This window comes from Xyrauchen texanus, chromosome 32 (assembly GCF_025860055.1).
Source record: "Xyrauchen texanus isolate HMW12.3.18 chromosome 32, RBS_HiC_50CHRs, whole genome shotgun sequence".
NCBI lineage: Eukaryota > Metazoa > Chordata > Actinopteri > Cypriniformes > Catostomidae > Xyrauchen > Xyrauchen texanus.
Genome location: NC_068307.1, coordinates 6,035,679 through 6,051,496, shown reverse-complemented (window position 1 = coordinate 6,051,496; position 15,818 = coordinate 6,035,679). Strand labels below are relative to the sequence as shown.

The 15,818-nt window shown below is 38.8% G+C and overlaps 1 protein-coding gene across 3 annotated transcripts in view; it reads left to right on the top strand.

Moving 5' to 3' along the window:
* LOC127626045 (fibulin-2-like) overlaps nucleotides 1-15,354 on the top strand; it is a 79,821-nt gene extending 64,467 nt beyond the window's left edge. For all 3 annotated transcript variants that reach the window (XM_052101570.1, XM_052101568.1, XM_052101569.1), the window contains 8 exons: nucleotides 4,726-4,863; nucleotides 5,083-5,226; nucleotides 5,796-5,924; nucleotides 8,643-8,768; nucleotides 9,935-10,051; nucleotides 11,636-11,764; nucleotides 13,446-13,569; nucleotides 14,289-15,354. In XM_052101570.1, coding sequence (XP_051957530.1) covers nucleotides 4,726-4,863; nucleotides 5,083-5,226; nucleotides 5,796-5,924; nucleotides 8,643-8,768; nucleotides 9,935-10,051; nucleotides 11,636-11,764; nucleotides 13,446-13,569; nucleotides 14,289-14,646 — 1,265 coding nt within the window. In that variant the 3' untranslated portion in view covers nucleotides 14,647-15,354. The remainder of the gene's footprint in view (nucleotides 1-4,725; nucleotides 4,864-5,082; nucleotides 5,227-5,795; nucleotides 5,925-8,642; nucleotides 8,769-9,934; nucleotides 10,052-11,635; nucleotides 11,765-13,445; nucleotides 13,570-14,288) is intronic.
* The last annotated feature ends 464 nt before the right edge of the window (nucleotides 15,355-15,818 follow it).

Sequence of the window (15,818 nt, the reverse complement as noted above, 5' to 3'; positions counted from 1 at the left end):
AATTCGATTTTACAGTGTGTGTGTGTGTGTGTTTGTATAGAAAGATAATAGATATAGATTTAAGGCAATCAGTATGCATTCTTTTTGTTTTTTCTTAGTTGATATATATTAAAATATGTTTAAAAAAAAGTCTTCCCTTATTGTGATGGGGTGGCACTAACACAAAGGCTACAAGAGTCAAAATTGAATGAAATCCCTATTGTATAAATGTCCGCTATTCCAGTAATCCGCTTGTCAGTTGAGAACTCACAGACTCTGATTTAGACTTCTAACCCAAGCTCCTGAGTTCAAAACCATTTTGTGAATCTTTTCGGTTGATTCGTTAAAGAGACCTGATTCAAAAGAGTAATTTGGCCAGGAATTGGACATCATGGCTCGCACTGTGTTTGTTGTTGCGTGCAGTGAGCTCATCTTAATAAAGGGCGAAAAGTATCACTAGCAGGGGTTAAATTGTGGCAGATAATTAAATTCTGGCACTTCCGATTCAAAACAAAATTTTGTTGCCAGTTTTTATTTTTGAGTGAACTATCCCATTAAATCTTAAATTATGCAGAGTTATGCCTGCATGAACTTTGCTTTTACGTGAGATCAAAAGAGCAAAAATATGGGACTCCAACCTCCCCCCCCACCTTGTGAAGAAGCGATCAGAGATGCCCGGTGATGCATATGGACAGAATCAATAAACAGTCTTCTATCCTTCTCAAAGATCTCTAACACTGCTGTCTCAAACACTGCTATGCCTGCTCTAGAGAACAGGCCACAGCTGATCACCCTAAGGCTCAAGCTTACTAACATCTAAAGCATCCAGCACTGTGTTTTTACACAAAGCAGATGCCTAGACACATCTAACCATTTCAAATTGCCTTTGAACATAGAGAAAACTTTGCAATAGTCTCCGATCTTGTCAGGACTTGATGTGGTGCATGCTAATAAGTGTAGAGGGATAATATCTGACAAACTTGAGGAAATAGTGGAGTTTAGCTAATTGAAGGTTTTGGGAAGATGATAACTTCCCTGTCTAATGCAGCATGCAAGATAGGGAATGGCCCCTAAAACCTGAAATTAAGAGCTCACAATATCTCCAAGTGGATTTAATAAGTCTTTTAAAAGGAATGGTTCATCCAAAAATGAAAATTACTTAATTGTTTACTCACCAACATGTCAATCCAAAACCATTTGTGGAGAGATTTTATACAGCAGAATGTGCGATCGCTGATTTCCATATAATGGCATAATAGTAAATGCAACTTAAGACTTTTAATTTGACTTAAAGAGACCAAAATGACTTGAATTTAGGTTGGTACATGATACAAAGTGACCGTATGCCTTAGACTTGGAATGACACAAGTAGCAAGTGAGTCACTGTCAAAATCACGATATTCTTTAACATATCTCCTTTGGTGTTCTGCAGAAGACCAAGAAAAGTCATATTGGTTTATAACAAAATGAGGGCGAGTAAATGTTGACAGAATCTTCACTTTTGGTGAACAATCTCTTTAAGGCAAGTCAGTTCACTTGGCAGGCATCTTGGTAACAACCTAGTAGGCATACAAGCAGGGTTGTGTAATGATATGCAGACTCTGAAGCTTGAGATGAACCCAGGTGCAGGAGTTTATTGAACAGAACACTGAAAAAGGCAGGTAAGCAGGCATGGGAAGGGTTCAGGTTTAGTACACTATCTTTAAGACAGTCTAGGATCAGACAGGGAACCAAGGCAGAAGGCACTAATCTACCAGAGTAGATCACTAATCTAACAGGTGTGCAAACAGGTAACTTCAACATCAAACAGGTTCACAGTTGAGTTCACATTTAATCTTATTTTAGAAACAACACTGCATAAGATATTTAGGAATGTATTTTTAACATGTGTATTTTGTCTTACTGTACTGACAGAGTTTTTATTGCCAAAACAAGTGAAAAAAATCTACCAGTGCTGAAGAAGTAATCCAAAGTATTTAGAATACGTTACTGACCTTGAGTAATCTAACAGAATATGTTACTGTAAAGGGATCAATGGAAAGGAGGAGGAGAGAACCGGCTTGACAATATAAATAATGGTTTAATGATAAACTTAAAAGACAACATAAACACACACATGACGGACATGTCCGTAAACGATCTCTCTCTCCTGCACGATCCTCTGCAGTCGACCTTTATCCCTCACGGAGGCTTAATTAGCCTAATACTGGACCGGGTGTGTAGGATCACGACCCGGCCCCGCCCTCCGCCCTGCCACATTTACATATTACATTTTACAGCATGTATTCTGTAATCTGTAGTGGAATAAATTTCAAAAGTAACCCTCCCAACCCATACAAGTACGGCTCCTATCTACATAAAAGGGGGAAAAACCAAAATCTCCAAAACTGTTATTCAAGCTTATGTTTATTTCTTAAAATGCATGGGCGTTCTGCCAAACATCATTATATACCTCAGGAGTTTAGTGACCCAGCAGCATCTTGAGTAACAAATAACATGTACTGTATAATATGTATGTGTACACATATTTGTCTTGTAATAATCTAAATAATAGATATCCTGTGATAGTAAACTATAATATATATATGAAATAATCATAAAAATATGTTTTGTAGAAGTGGAAATATACATTGTGACCTTATTATATATCTTGGGTTATTAAAAAACCTACACACATTTGATAATTAACCCTTTAAGCTCTGAAGGTGCTTTTAAATATGTCCTGTTTCTGTGTCATCCACAAAATTAAAGGCTTATAACTCGTTAAAAAATAACAGGGTGGGTCATGTGTTTGGTATCATTGTTAAGAAAACATTTAACATTTTTAATTATAGAAATTAGGAAAAATTCAGGTACTCTCAGCCTAAGAATCTGCTGAAAAATTATTTAAAAAACCTGAGCCAAATATTTTATTTTTTTCATATTTTTCTGATATGACATTATATATCTCAGGGTGCAAATAAGGTGGCTCCGAAAAACTGCTTTTGTTTTGTTCCCAATCATGTCAATTGTAATTGAGGAACATTTTGTGTTGATTCGACAAAGCAATCAAAAGTTATAACATCCATCCATCCATCCATCGTCAACCGCTTATCCTGTGTACAGGGTCGCGGGGGGCTGGAGCCTATCCCAGCTAACATTGGGCGAAAGGCGGGGGACACCCTGGACAGGTCGCCAGTCCATCGCAGGGCCACACATAGACAGACATACACTCACACTCACCTCCACATCCACATCCACACCTAGGGCAATTTTTTTGGAGACACCAATTAACCTAGCCTGCATGTCTTTTGGATGGTGGGAGGAAGCCGGAGTACCCGGAGAGAACCCACGCAGACACGGGGAGAACATGCAAACTCCACACAGAAAAAGTTATAACATTATAAACATAATTTATCATAGTGTACAAAAACATCTCTATGTGTCCAAAAGCCTCTCCAAACAAATAAACCATAATAATTGTACATAAGAACTAATTACACATGCAAACACAACAATGACTAAAGGTTTGCGTAGTATGCAGACATGATTTTAGTAATGAGATTTCACAGAATGAGTTTCATTCTGTGCCATTGGAGTCATCGAGTCTGTGTCATTTACTTGGCGCCATCTCCTGGTGGCCATATGTAATATTGTGCTTTATGTGATTATCTTATGATCAATATTTTATGTTCAGTTTATGTCTCGTGAAGTTATAAGTGAAAATATGGCATATAAGCAACACAACTTAAATGTCAAAGACATATACTTAGCTATTTCTTGCCTTTTGTCTGTGAGTAAAAGGAGTAGACTGGTTGTATTCTACTCTTTGAGAGATTTCCAACAACATATGACACATGGCTATTTGATGTATTTGATGTTTTTACTGATTACAATAATATGTAGGCAGGACTTCCATTCTTACAAACACTATATTCTCAATTTTTCTACAAGTGGCCCATCTCTTTTTTTTAATGCATAGTGTTTGCTTTGGTAATGGTGCTGATTAGTTTGGGTTACACACAGTTTAACTTTATAGGATAAAGGAAATCAAAAAAATCATTTCGTTTTGCGATTGCAAGCATCCTCTAAAAAATGTGGATGTCTCTAGAGAAACGTGCTGGGGTTTGATCATGTGAGATCAGCTGCCTTATAAGTGTAAGCATGCTTTCTCAGCCTGTTATTTAGCCACAGTGCCACCTACTGAGAAGTTCTAACCTGTAATTGAGGACTGTTGTGATATCTGTCCAAACCCATCTCCTCCTACAGATGTCTCAGATGAGGCCAGTCTATTAATTATGTGTCTACGCTTACCAAATTTGGTTCAAATTTACCTACAGATTAAAAGGGATAGTTCAGTTTCATTCTCAAAATGAAAATTCTGTCATCAATAACTCACCCTCATGTTGTTCCAAACCCGTATTACTTTCATTTTTTTCATGGAACACAAACATAGATGTTGGGCAAATTGACAGCCTCATTCACCATTCACTTTCATTACATTGTTTTTCCATACAGTGAAAGTGAATGGTGACATCTCTTTTTGTGTTCCATGGCAGAAACAATGACAAGGTTTGGATGAACATGATGGTTTTCATTTTTGAGAGAACTGGTCCTTTAACTTAATGTGTTTGAACCTTAATAACTGCATCAATCTCGAAAGGTAAACAAATCATTCAGCTTCAGTGGGGTATCCGACTGGACGGCTTCCAGCTGTTTAGTCCATTGCCCTGGTTTTGACATGTGGTGCTCTCTTTTTAATTCTAGACATTGACGAGTGTGTGATGCGTACTCATAACTGTGGGAGAGACTTCCAATGCCAGAACACTGATGGCTCGTTCAAGTGCAACCTGAAGCAACGCTGCCTCACAGGCTTCACTCAGGACTTACACGGCAACTGCATTGGTAAGACAGGGCGGAAAGACCTAGAGTCACACAGTGCCCCCTAGTGGATAGATGCATGAACTGTGCCACAATTGCAATTACAAAAGTTGTATTTATAAAGGACAAACAAATAATGCAAAGCTGCTAATAATAGAGTTTTACAAGAGTCCTTAATAAGAAAATGAATTGTTTTCTTTGTTTTGTTTTACTTCAAAACTCTTTCTCACTCTTTTTTTATAGACATAGATGAATGCAGCAGTGTGAGGGAACCATGTACTGCTGGCTTTAACTGCATAAACACAGTGGGCTCATACACCTGTCAACGCAAAATTATCATATGCGGTCAGGGTTATCATTCCAGCCCTGATGGAGCACGTTGCATTGGTGAGGATGTATACAAATTGAGCTAATTATATTTTCTAACCCCAAACACTACCACCACCCCTAACCCTTAGCCTTAAAGTAACAGTTTTGCATTTTTAGATTTCAATTCAAACATTATTTAGTATGTTTATTGAGCTGTTTTTCATTGACTGGTCGCACAATGTCAGTGTTTTCAAGTTTTATTGTCAGTAATGGTAAAACCTGACCGACACACACACTGCTCGAGACATTTTGTCTTATAACATTTCTTCATTATGACCACTTTTGTTAGAAAATATGTATTTAAATGTTAACAAAATAATAAAATGCATACTTTCTGTAATGTGGCAGCACCATGGAAAAGCAATGGTATCAAATAACATTGTTCTTTCATTTATGCCATGGTACTGAGTGATTATCATATTCATATACTGTATGCACTATTGTATTTACATGGTACTCCAAGGTACTTCACAGAACACCATGGTATTACTATGGTACTTTTTGATGCCTTTTTGTTACTCTACATAGGCTAATCACACTGTTGAAGGTCGCAAGAACTAGTAAAATTGTTGATTGTTTGCTTGCAGATGTGGATGAATGTCAGACCAGCACCCACCGCTGTGGACAGGGCCAGATCTGTCACAACCTGCCCGGCAGCTACCGCTGTGACTGTCAAACTGGATATCAGTACGATGCCATTCGCCAGCTTTGTGTGGGTGCGTATTAACACACACACATTAACACACTTTGAATATGTGTCTGAACTAAGGAAACACATTGTCAGATTAGCAAGTTAACACAACACGATGTGATGAGTGAAACTTGGTTTTAGATATGCAAAATAACCTTACAGCAGGGGTTTGGTGCAAAAATGGCACTATAAGTGCCAAAAATTTCCTTTTATTTAATTAAAGGGCAATATTTGCCCCCTGGATTTGATTTTCAGTGGCAAGTATTACCTTTATGAGGACACATTTTTTATAACCATTTAAAACAAAACACTGTCTCATCTTTTGACTTTAATGGAATCAATTAATTAATAATAATTTTCAAGATTGAGAATTGATTGCCTCATTCCCTAAAAATTAAATCAATATCAACTCGTATCTTATGCCATAATATTGCATAGCATGGACTATAGTAGAATATTAGGAACTATATCAGGTGTTAAAAAATAAAAAAACAAAAGGGCATTTTTTTGTGCCCACATTTTGAATTTCTGGGGCATTTCTGTAATTTTTGGTAGCTTTTTTTCCCAAAGCCCCCTTAATTTCAGACCCTGTCCTGTAGTGTTTTTCTGTTGTCTAACATTTGAAATATTTCATAATATCTGTTCAAAGCCTATCTTGTTGTTGGTATCTATTTCACTAACATACAGTAAATGGACAACATGCCATGTGTTATATTTTATGTAAAAATATGCCCTAAATATCACCTTTTTAAAATAATTAAAAAGTGCATTTCTGACACTGCCTTACCATACCTCTTAACATCAGTGTTGGGGAAGCTACTTTTAAACTACCCATACATTATAGTAGTTAATTAAAGTACAGCCAAGCTGCTCTTTTAAAGAACCTACTAACAATAAGCAATAAGCAGCCAACTACACTGAAGCTATTTAAAGAAGTATGTTAAAGTATATATATATATATATATGTTGTTTCACCCAATGACTTTAATTTGGTGGACAAAAGCATTTTTAAATATAAATAATATTTTTCAACCCAATTCATTCACTTTAGTTCTTTTAAGAAATAACAATAAAATCCACGTCCACGCACAACTCACCACACGCCCCACCGAGAGTGAGAACCACATGATAGCGACCACGATGAGGTTAACCAAACGTGACTCTACCCTCCCTAGCAACCGGGCCAATTGGTTGCTTAGGAAGCCTGACTGGAGTCACTCAGCACGCCATGTATTCGAACTTGCGACTCCAGGGTTGGTAGTCAGCGTCTTTACTTGCTGAGCTACCCAGGCCCCTGTCAACTTATTTTTTAGTAATTATGACAGGTTTTGTACTTCTTTTTTTGAACATATTTTAAAAAAATACATATTTTATATTAGGCTATTGGGGCGCACACACCGCAGAATTTCTTTTAAATAATAATGTAATAAATTATAAACTCTTGCTTGATCTAAACCATTTTAAAGCTTTCAATTTGGACTTTACAATGCATAAAGCTGATCCTACCAATTCTTAAATAATGCTTTTTAATTTGCTGACAAATTTGAATGGTTTTGTACTCATAATTTGATCATTTGTTATCACAACAATTATACTAGGAGTTTGTAAAAACATAAAAAAGGATGAGTTAGCCATGTGCTATATATTTTTGGAAAGGTCTCAGTTATTAAAATGCAATAAGCAAATTTGTTTCACTCAGAAGCCAAACTGCAGTGAATATTAGTGTATGAAATTCCCACTGACACACATAAATATAATAAACAGGTCTTTTTTGTCAAGCTTTTCCTTATTACTTCCTGAAAAAAATCATAAAATGACAATGACATACTGTAACTTACAGCAGACTATCCCGATTCAAACGAGCCCAAACACAACATAATATGATACGTGCGATCAACACACTTTGTGTGTGTGTGTGTGTGTGTGTGTGTGTGTGTGTGTGTGTGTGTGTGTGTGTGTGTGTGTGTGTGTGTGTGTGAGCGTGTATTTATCACTTTGTGGGGACCAAATGTCCCCATAAGGATAGTAAAACCCAAAATTTTTGACCTTGTGGGGACATTTTGTCGGTCCCCATGAGGAAAACAGCTTATAAATCATACTAAATTATGTTTTTGAAAATGTAAAAATGCAGAAAGTTTTCTGTGAGGGTTAGGTTTAGGGGTAGGGTTAGGTTTAGGGGATAGAATATAAAGTTTGTACAGTATAAAAACCATTATGTCTATGGAAAGTCCCCATAAAACATGGAAACACAACTGTGTGTGTGTGTGTGTGTGTGTGTGTGTGTGTGTATGTCTGAGGACATATTTATTTTTTATTTTTTCTTCTTTATCCAATTATTATTTACTCCCCAACACCGCTTAACATTAGCAAATGTCCAAAATATGCCGCTCTGTTATATAACGGTATCTGTGACAGGAAAAATGTAAGTGTTACTCATTCTTGGAATATGCTAACCCCTAGCAACAAAATGCACTACTTGCAGTGCTTAGTTCAGATACTGATGCACGACTGGATTTCCCAAAGGACGCCATTTCCTCTGTGGTTAGCTGTACTAGCAGCTTGCATATAGATTAAACTGAAAGCAGCTCATGCTCCAGAGAGCGTGCAGATTATCCTAATCTCTTACTACTCCTATAGCAAAGAGAGAGAAGGATAGAGTAAAAGAGAGAGAGAGAGATGACTGACCCCAGACTGCAGTATGTCTGTAGACTAAAACAGTTATTTACACCTCCTCTTCTGGCAGATGTAAATGAGTGCTGGCGGTACCCAGGCCGCCTGTGTGCCCAGACCTGCGAGAACACGGTGGGCTCCTACCAGTGCTCCTGTACAACCGGCTTCTCCCTGGCCTTCGACGGCAAGAACTGTGAAGGTACATCCATTTGCACTGGCACGACTGAACGAGTAACAATCTGCCTGTGAAGAACATGCTGTGCTTCAAAAATGAAGGATTTTGGATGTTCTCTGAGAGTCTTTTAAATGAAAATGAACATGAAAGAGTGAGAATGAAAAACAAAAAATGAGAGCGAGAGAGTTAGCTGTCAGCCAGAGTGACTCTTGAAGATGTTGTTTTTTTAGGGAACTGAAGTGTACTTTCTTGCACTCTCACACATATGCAGGCATATGAATCAATAAACGTTACATTTATATAGTGCTTTTCTGAGACTACACACAAAGCATTTTACACAGTGAACAGGGACTCTCCTCAACCACCACCAGTGTGTAGCACCCACCTGGATGATGCGACGGCAGCCATAGTGTGCCAGTATCCTCACCACAGACCAGCTATTGGTGGAGAGGAGAGAGTAGAGTTATAGAGCCAGTTAGTGTATGGGGATTATTAGGAAGCCATGATAGAGAAGGGCCAATGGAGGGAATTTAGCCAAGACACCAGGGTTACACCCCTACTCTTTACGTGAAGTGCTCTAGGATTGTTATTGACCACAGAGAGTCAGGACCTCTGTTTAATGTCTCATCCGAAGGACGGTGCCTTTTTACAGTATAGTGCCCCCATCACTATACTAGGGCATTGGGACCCACACAGACCACAAGGTGAGCACCCCCTGCTGGCCTCTCAAATACCTCTTCCAGCAGCAACCTTAGTTTTCCCCAGGAAGTCATGCAGGCTTGGAATGACATGAGGGCAAATTAGGACAGAATAAAACATTTTGTTTGAACTATTCCTTTAAGGTACCTTGCCATTTGTGCAGTACAAGGATGTGCAGATATAATCACACTGATATTTGCCTTGATAAAACACACCAAAGGCTTGTAATTAAATGTGAAGTGTGTCATTTCTGCACCATTAGTGGCACCAAAAGGAATTGCAAAATTCCCTCACTCCCTCCATCCACCATTGTCCCACCCCAAATTCAAAGTAGCTGTCTAGGACTAGTCAGGATGCTCAAACAAACAGAGCAATGTTTTGATAGTGCCACAGTGTTACACTCAACCTATGAATGGTTTACTTCTAGCCGTCTCTGCATATTAAGCTGGATAATGAGAAAGTCATTTAATATTTTCTGTCTCCTGTAACAGATCTTAATGAATGTGACAACAATCCCTGCAGTCAGGAGTGTGCAAACATCTACGGCTCTTACCAGTGTTACTGCCGAATGGGCTACTTCCTGAAAGAGGATGGACACACATGTGAAGGTGAAGTGTTTTTAACTTCATCAAACTTGCTTTCATCTTTCCAGTTGTACCAAGTAAGACTTCAACACAAGGGCACATACTCATTATACAGTATGTTAATTAAAAGGATGATGTCTGCCAAATGAATAAATGTGTTTATCTCTGATGGAGTGATCAGATTGACCACATTTAGAATCTTGTCAATAAGGATCGATTTTTCTTCTGCATAATTAACAGATGAAACAGTTAGTTTGTTCTGGGCAAACCCTGCTAAAAAAAACTGCATAGCTGGTCACCAGCATATGTTGTGCTTTGAATGCTGGTCCAGAATGTTGGTGTTCCAATAAGGCTAGCTTTTTTTGACTAGCTTAACCAAGAAGACTTCCTTTAATCAGCATAACCAAAAAAAAAATATATAGACCCCGTTTACATCTGGTATTAAGATGCATCTCGGGTGATCCAATCACATGTGGTCAGGTGAGACACATCGCTGTTTACACCTCGTCACGTAAATCTCCTGTGACCACTTGTGTTTGGATTTGGAGGGGAGCGTCTCTGTTTCATGACGACATGCATCAATCACTATGTCAATGTATTGCTGCTTGATAATAAAGTACAACAAACTCAGAAAAGATGAAGAAAGCACGAAAAAGATTGTGGAAAATATCTTCTCCCAGATGCGGTTGAAATTTAATCTAAGCACAAATGCAACATGTCAATGAATTATCCATTAATTTAGTGTATTACTTGAATTCAAAGGAGCTTCAGGTGTTCATGCTTGTCATCTGTGTTGATATCAGACACAGTAAAGAAGATACTGTGCTGTATGTTTCGGCTTTTTTATATTTTCCAATTGGACGGTTATTTCCTTTTAAAGCCGCTCGTAAACGGCAAAGTTTAAACTCTTGTTTTAGCACAGCGGTTGATTGGCAGGTGAAGGGTGGCACTTCACTGCTGCCGGGATGCATACAGGACAGACTAGCATTTACACCTCAAATGCAATGTGGTCACATGCGTTTTTGACCACATTCTAATGTGTTTTTTGTTATCCAAACACAAAACGTTTTAGACCCCATTTAGTCCTTTATGTAGGGCTGACCCAGGGCTGGACTGGTAATTTGACATACCGGGCCATTTTGCTGGTGGGTCGACGCACTTTGGGGTCAATCAGGGGTGGACTGGCCATCGAGAGAACAGAGCGTGCCGGTGGGTCAGCCGCAAAACTGGCTGAATGGGCCGTGATAATCTAAAATGAGCCGCCGCGTTATGCAGAACAGACAACAAAATGGCACCGCAATATGCAGAAAAGTACAGCAAACATGAGGCTGACAACATGTGAGATCGTATCACCCGAAACACATCTTAATAAAAGATGGAAACAGGGTCATACTTGTCGACCAGCTTAATCTGTGTAGATTGTCTGGCAAACAATATGGCTATGATAACCACCATAAACTAGCCTAGACCAGCATAGGAATTAAAAGCTGGTCTTTTCAGCAGGGCATGTGCCTGGTTAGTGTAAAGAGCCATCTAACTGTGTAATGTTCTATATAAATGGCTAGTTTTCACTGTGATAAAGATGAAATGCTCTTATTTGGTCTCTAGATATTGACGAATGTTCACAAAGCATCGGAAACCTCTGTGCGTTCCAGTGTGTGAATGTCCCAGGTAGCTACAAATGTGCCTGCCCTGCCCATGGTTACTCAATTTCAGCAAATGGACGTACCTGTCAAGGTAACACTGATGTTACTGTATCATATTACATATGATATGTGGGATTTGACAAAATAATGGATTGCTTTGTAAAGATTGATCCTGGTATACTGTTATGGGGTCTGTTCCAAACTCTAGTAAGCTGCTTTGCTGCCTACTGCCTATAGCCAGATTCCTTCCAAGGCAGTATCCTAACTGAAATGGAAAAATAATAAGTGACCAATTTGGAATGCTCCACATAAATGTACTGTAGCACTACTCACACGAAGCACATGGGAGACTTGACTTACAATTCATTTCAACAGTTTGTTGTTAGCATGTTGCTAAGCTAAGTATATTTTTAATAAGCATAAAAATAAACAGAATTACACAACAAATATTGGGTGCTCTAGGTTTTTGAACAGTAATCTTTGAGTAGAAAGTCACAAGGAGAAAATGAGAAAATGTTATTTAAGCTAAACACGTTTAAACTTTCAGACTCTCAGGTGCATATTCTAAGGAACACATTTCCAAAGGCCAAATGCTACAAACTCTTCATTCTCAGACTTAATTTGTCTAATTGGCACATTGAGTTGCAAAAGGCTAACCTCGGGTTCAACACGGCACAGCTCTGTGTCTTCCATCTCTCTCCGAAAGATCACAAAATTGACGAAACTCCCTCAGGCTCTCAAGATAGGAAAGTCAATGAGAAGTGAAGAAGAGGCTCTGCATGCTCCCAGAGGTTAGCGCTAGCCTGCGCCAAATGAATTAGTCTGCGGATTGGAGCCAGCGAGCTGTAACGAGGACTTTGCTTTTGTAAAATGAGATGCATAATGAATTACTTTAGGAAGGGCCAAAATTGACTCCAAGCAGAACAAAACCTGACAGTTAGACACCAAAGACATCAACTGCCCCTGACAACACCATCCTGCTAGCATTGATTAGGACTGGTGCAGTTTAACGTGCATGGCAGTTTTTGCCTTAGAAAAGCCCAGTAGTGTATATCAGCCTCACTATTGAGTTTATATTTACTCCTTGATATGCATAAAGATAAAAAAGAATAGATATACGTGCCAGTAACCTTGTATATCGATATTTCATGATACTTTCTTCTCATGCTATGGTATCGATACTTTAGATACCTGTATCCATATTTTTATTGATTTATTTGTGCATTCATATTATGTGCAACATTTCAATAATGAAGAAGCAGGTTGTCTAAATGAGCACAAACTCTGAGATCGATGTTTCTCTGAGCGGTCAGAGTGAGGGGTGTGAGAGATTCTGCATGATAGACTTTTCTCTCACAGACATACTGGGTCTCTCCTATGTGCTTACTGCAGTTTCAATCACGATACAATTATGATATTGTGATGTATTGTGATATTATGTATCATAACATATGTATCATGAGGTGGTTGGCAATACCCTACCCTAGTTTTTGAAGGATGAGGACATGTCACGCAATCTGTCCATGTTGGCATCTATTTCATTTGGCTAGCTTCTACTATGTTACAGATAAGTTTGGGCAAAAATACTACAGCATTTGGCCTAGATATGGGCTGTGATGTCTCCTCTCCATTTAAGTTGACTAGCCTGTTTATTTAGCTCTCCTAAATATGCATGATGCATTTAGTATTGTTTTTCCCTGCTGTCTGTGATACTTTAATAACAGACCTGCTTATATAACACCTTTTTTAAGTCTTCTTTTCCCTTTTTTCAGATATTGACGAATGCGCCATTGGAACACACAACTGCTCTGCTTCCCAGACCTGTTTCAACATTCAGGGAGGTTTCCGTTGCTTGTCCTTTACATGTCCAGAGAACTACAGGAGAGTGTCAGACATGTAAGTATGGCCTTCTGATTTTGTGTCTTCCCAGCCTTGTGTCGTGTTTATTGAGGCCGACTCCTGACAGAGCATGATTTCTGCTAAGCAGGAGAATGGAGCCAGATTGCTTTGATCAGGCCGTGGTTCAAACACACACGTCTGCGCATTGTCAGAGAGGACTGTAATTGGTGGGAACTCCCACTGCTCACCATCAGCCCTCCAGAGATTCACAGCTTTATCAGAGATTTAACAGCACAGACAAGTCAGCAGGGGCAAAACACCTACAAAGACTGTGGTCATTTTAGGAGACAAAATGTGTTGTGCTGTACAACGAGTTTTGTTAATCTGTAGAACAACTCAATCAAGACCCTGTTTAGGGACCTCTATTTATTTACAGTACATGACATATGTACATTTATTAATAATCAAGATGGCAGATATGTTTATATATACTGTAATTAATAACAAGTTTAAAATGTTTTGCTATGAAGACGCTAGGTGGGCTATTTGGGTGGATGCCAGGTGGTAGTTTAGTGACCTTAGATTAAAGAGACCATTCCAACATCTGATATTCTGGTCCCTAGATATGGTTTGTCCCAGGCCAATCCTTCAATGTAAGTCTTGACATTTTTTAAGTATAATGAAAAGTAATAGCACACCTCTCCTCAACAAGCCGCAATTTAAATGTTTAACTGTTAAAAATGTGAACTTCTCTGACTTCTCTCATATCTGTTTAGACGCTGTGAGCGAATACGTTGCCCCAACTTCCAGCAATGCCAGACCATGCCATTGCGCATCACATACTACCAACTGAGCTTCCAAACCAACATCGTCATCCCCGCTCAGATCTTCCGTATCGGACCCTCGCCAGCCTACTCAGGCGACAACATCATCATTAGCATCCCGCACGGAAACGAAGAAGGCTACTTCAGCACACGGAAACTTAACAGCTACACGGGCGCCGTGTACCTGCACCGCCAGGTGCGTGAGTCACGGGACTTCCTCATCGATGTGGAGATGAAGCTGCTGCGTCAAGGAACATTTACAACTTTCCTGGCCCGAATCTACGTGTTCATCACAGCAAACTCCATGTGATATTCTTCTGCTCTTCTGTGATGCCTTTGATTTCATGTGGTGCTCAACTCTTCAAGCTTCTGCCTTGAAGTTGTTTGTCATCTGGCAGTTCTGTAGACTTCTGTTTGGCTAATGGATTTTGCTCACATATACTTTGATGGGACTCTCCCACTGGGATCCAACCGCTTGTTTTGAGTAGAGTGGGAACAAACAGGATGGAGTGCAGAGACTGACAGAAACACTCGGCTTTTAAAAGTCCTAGTTTTTCCTCTTCAGATGTATTGAAAGTATTCTACACCAGATGCTATTTATACTGTACCAATTTATCTTGATTGCCTGAAATAGCTTTTTATAGCACTTCGTTACTTTTCTAACAACAAAGTTTTTATCCTCTGGGGTTGGCAGAATACAGTTGAGGCAGAGTTAGACACTTCACAAAATTATAATGCTGTCACAGTTCCTCTGTTGGCCCTTAAAGCGCTGTGTCACCTCATCTGAAAGTCTCGAAATTTCACAGCTCATTTAAAACAACTAATAAAGTGTATTTGCAAACGTATCCATCACAACTCAAGGTCAAACCCAGACTACAAAAAAAAAAACGTTGTGTGATTATGTCTGTAATCATTGTGTTAAACACTTGCAATTAAAATGATGAATGTTTTTTAATTCTAATATTTGTTTTTCAAAAAATGTGCTCTCTTCGTAGCTCGAAATATCTCAGAAATATTCGACACACACACACACACACACCTGAAGAGTGTGTGAGCTCACTAAAAATGTTTCATTGTTATACTTATTTTGTATGTCTACTTTGTAGTACTGGGCCTATTTTTATGCATTACTGTCTTGTAAATTCATCTCAGGGTAAAAGCGTACAATCATCTCACCATACTCTCATGCACAGCATATATGAAATCATAACACATATTAGGTATGATTCTGACATAGTGCAGCCTATTGTACAATGAGAGTGTTTCATACTCATTTCATCAATTGAACAACCAAATGCTTTAGTATCTATTACCTGGCCAAGTGGAGTCACTTCCAATGTAGTCTAATACTGACTTTTATTGCTCTGGCTCAATAAAGTAACACCAACCCTTTTCTTAAAAGTTTTTGTGATTTTTAAAGGTGTATTTTGCTTGTTTGCTCAGTGGTTCATTCATGAATAGTGAAAGATTGCCTTCTAGTGG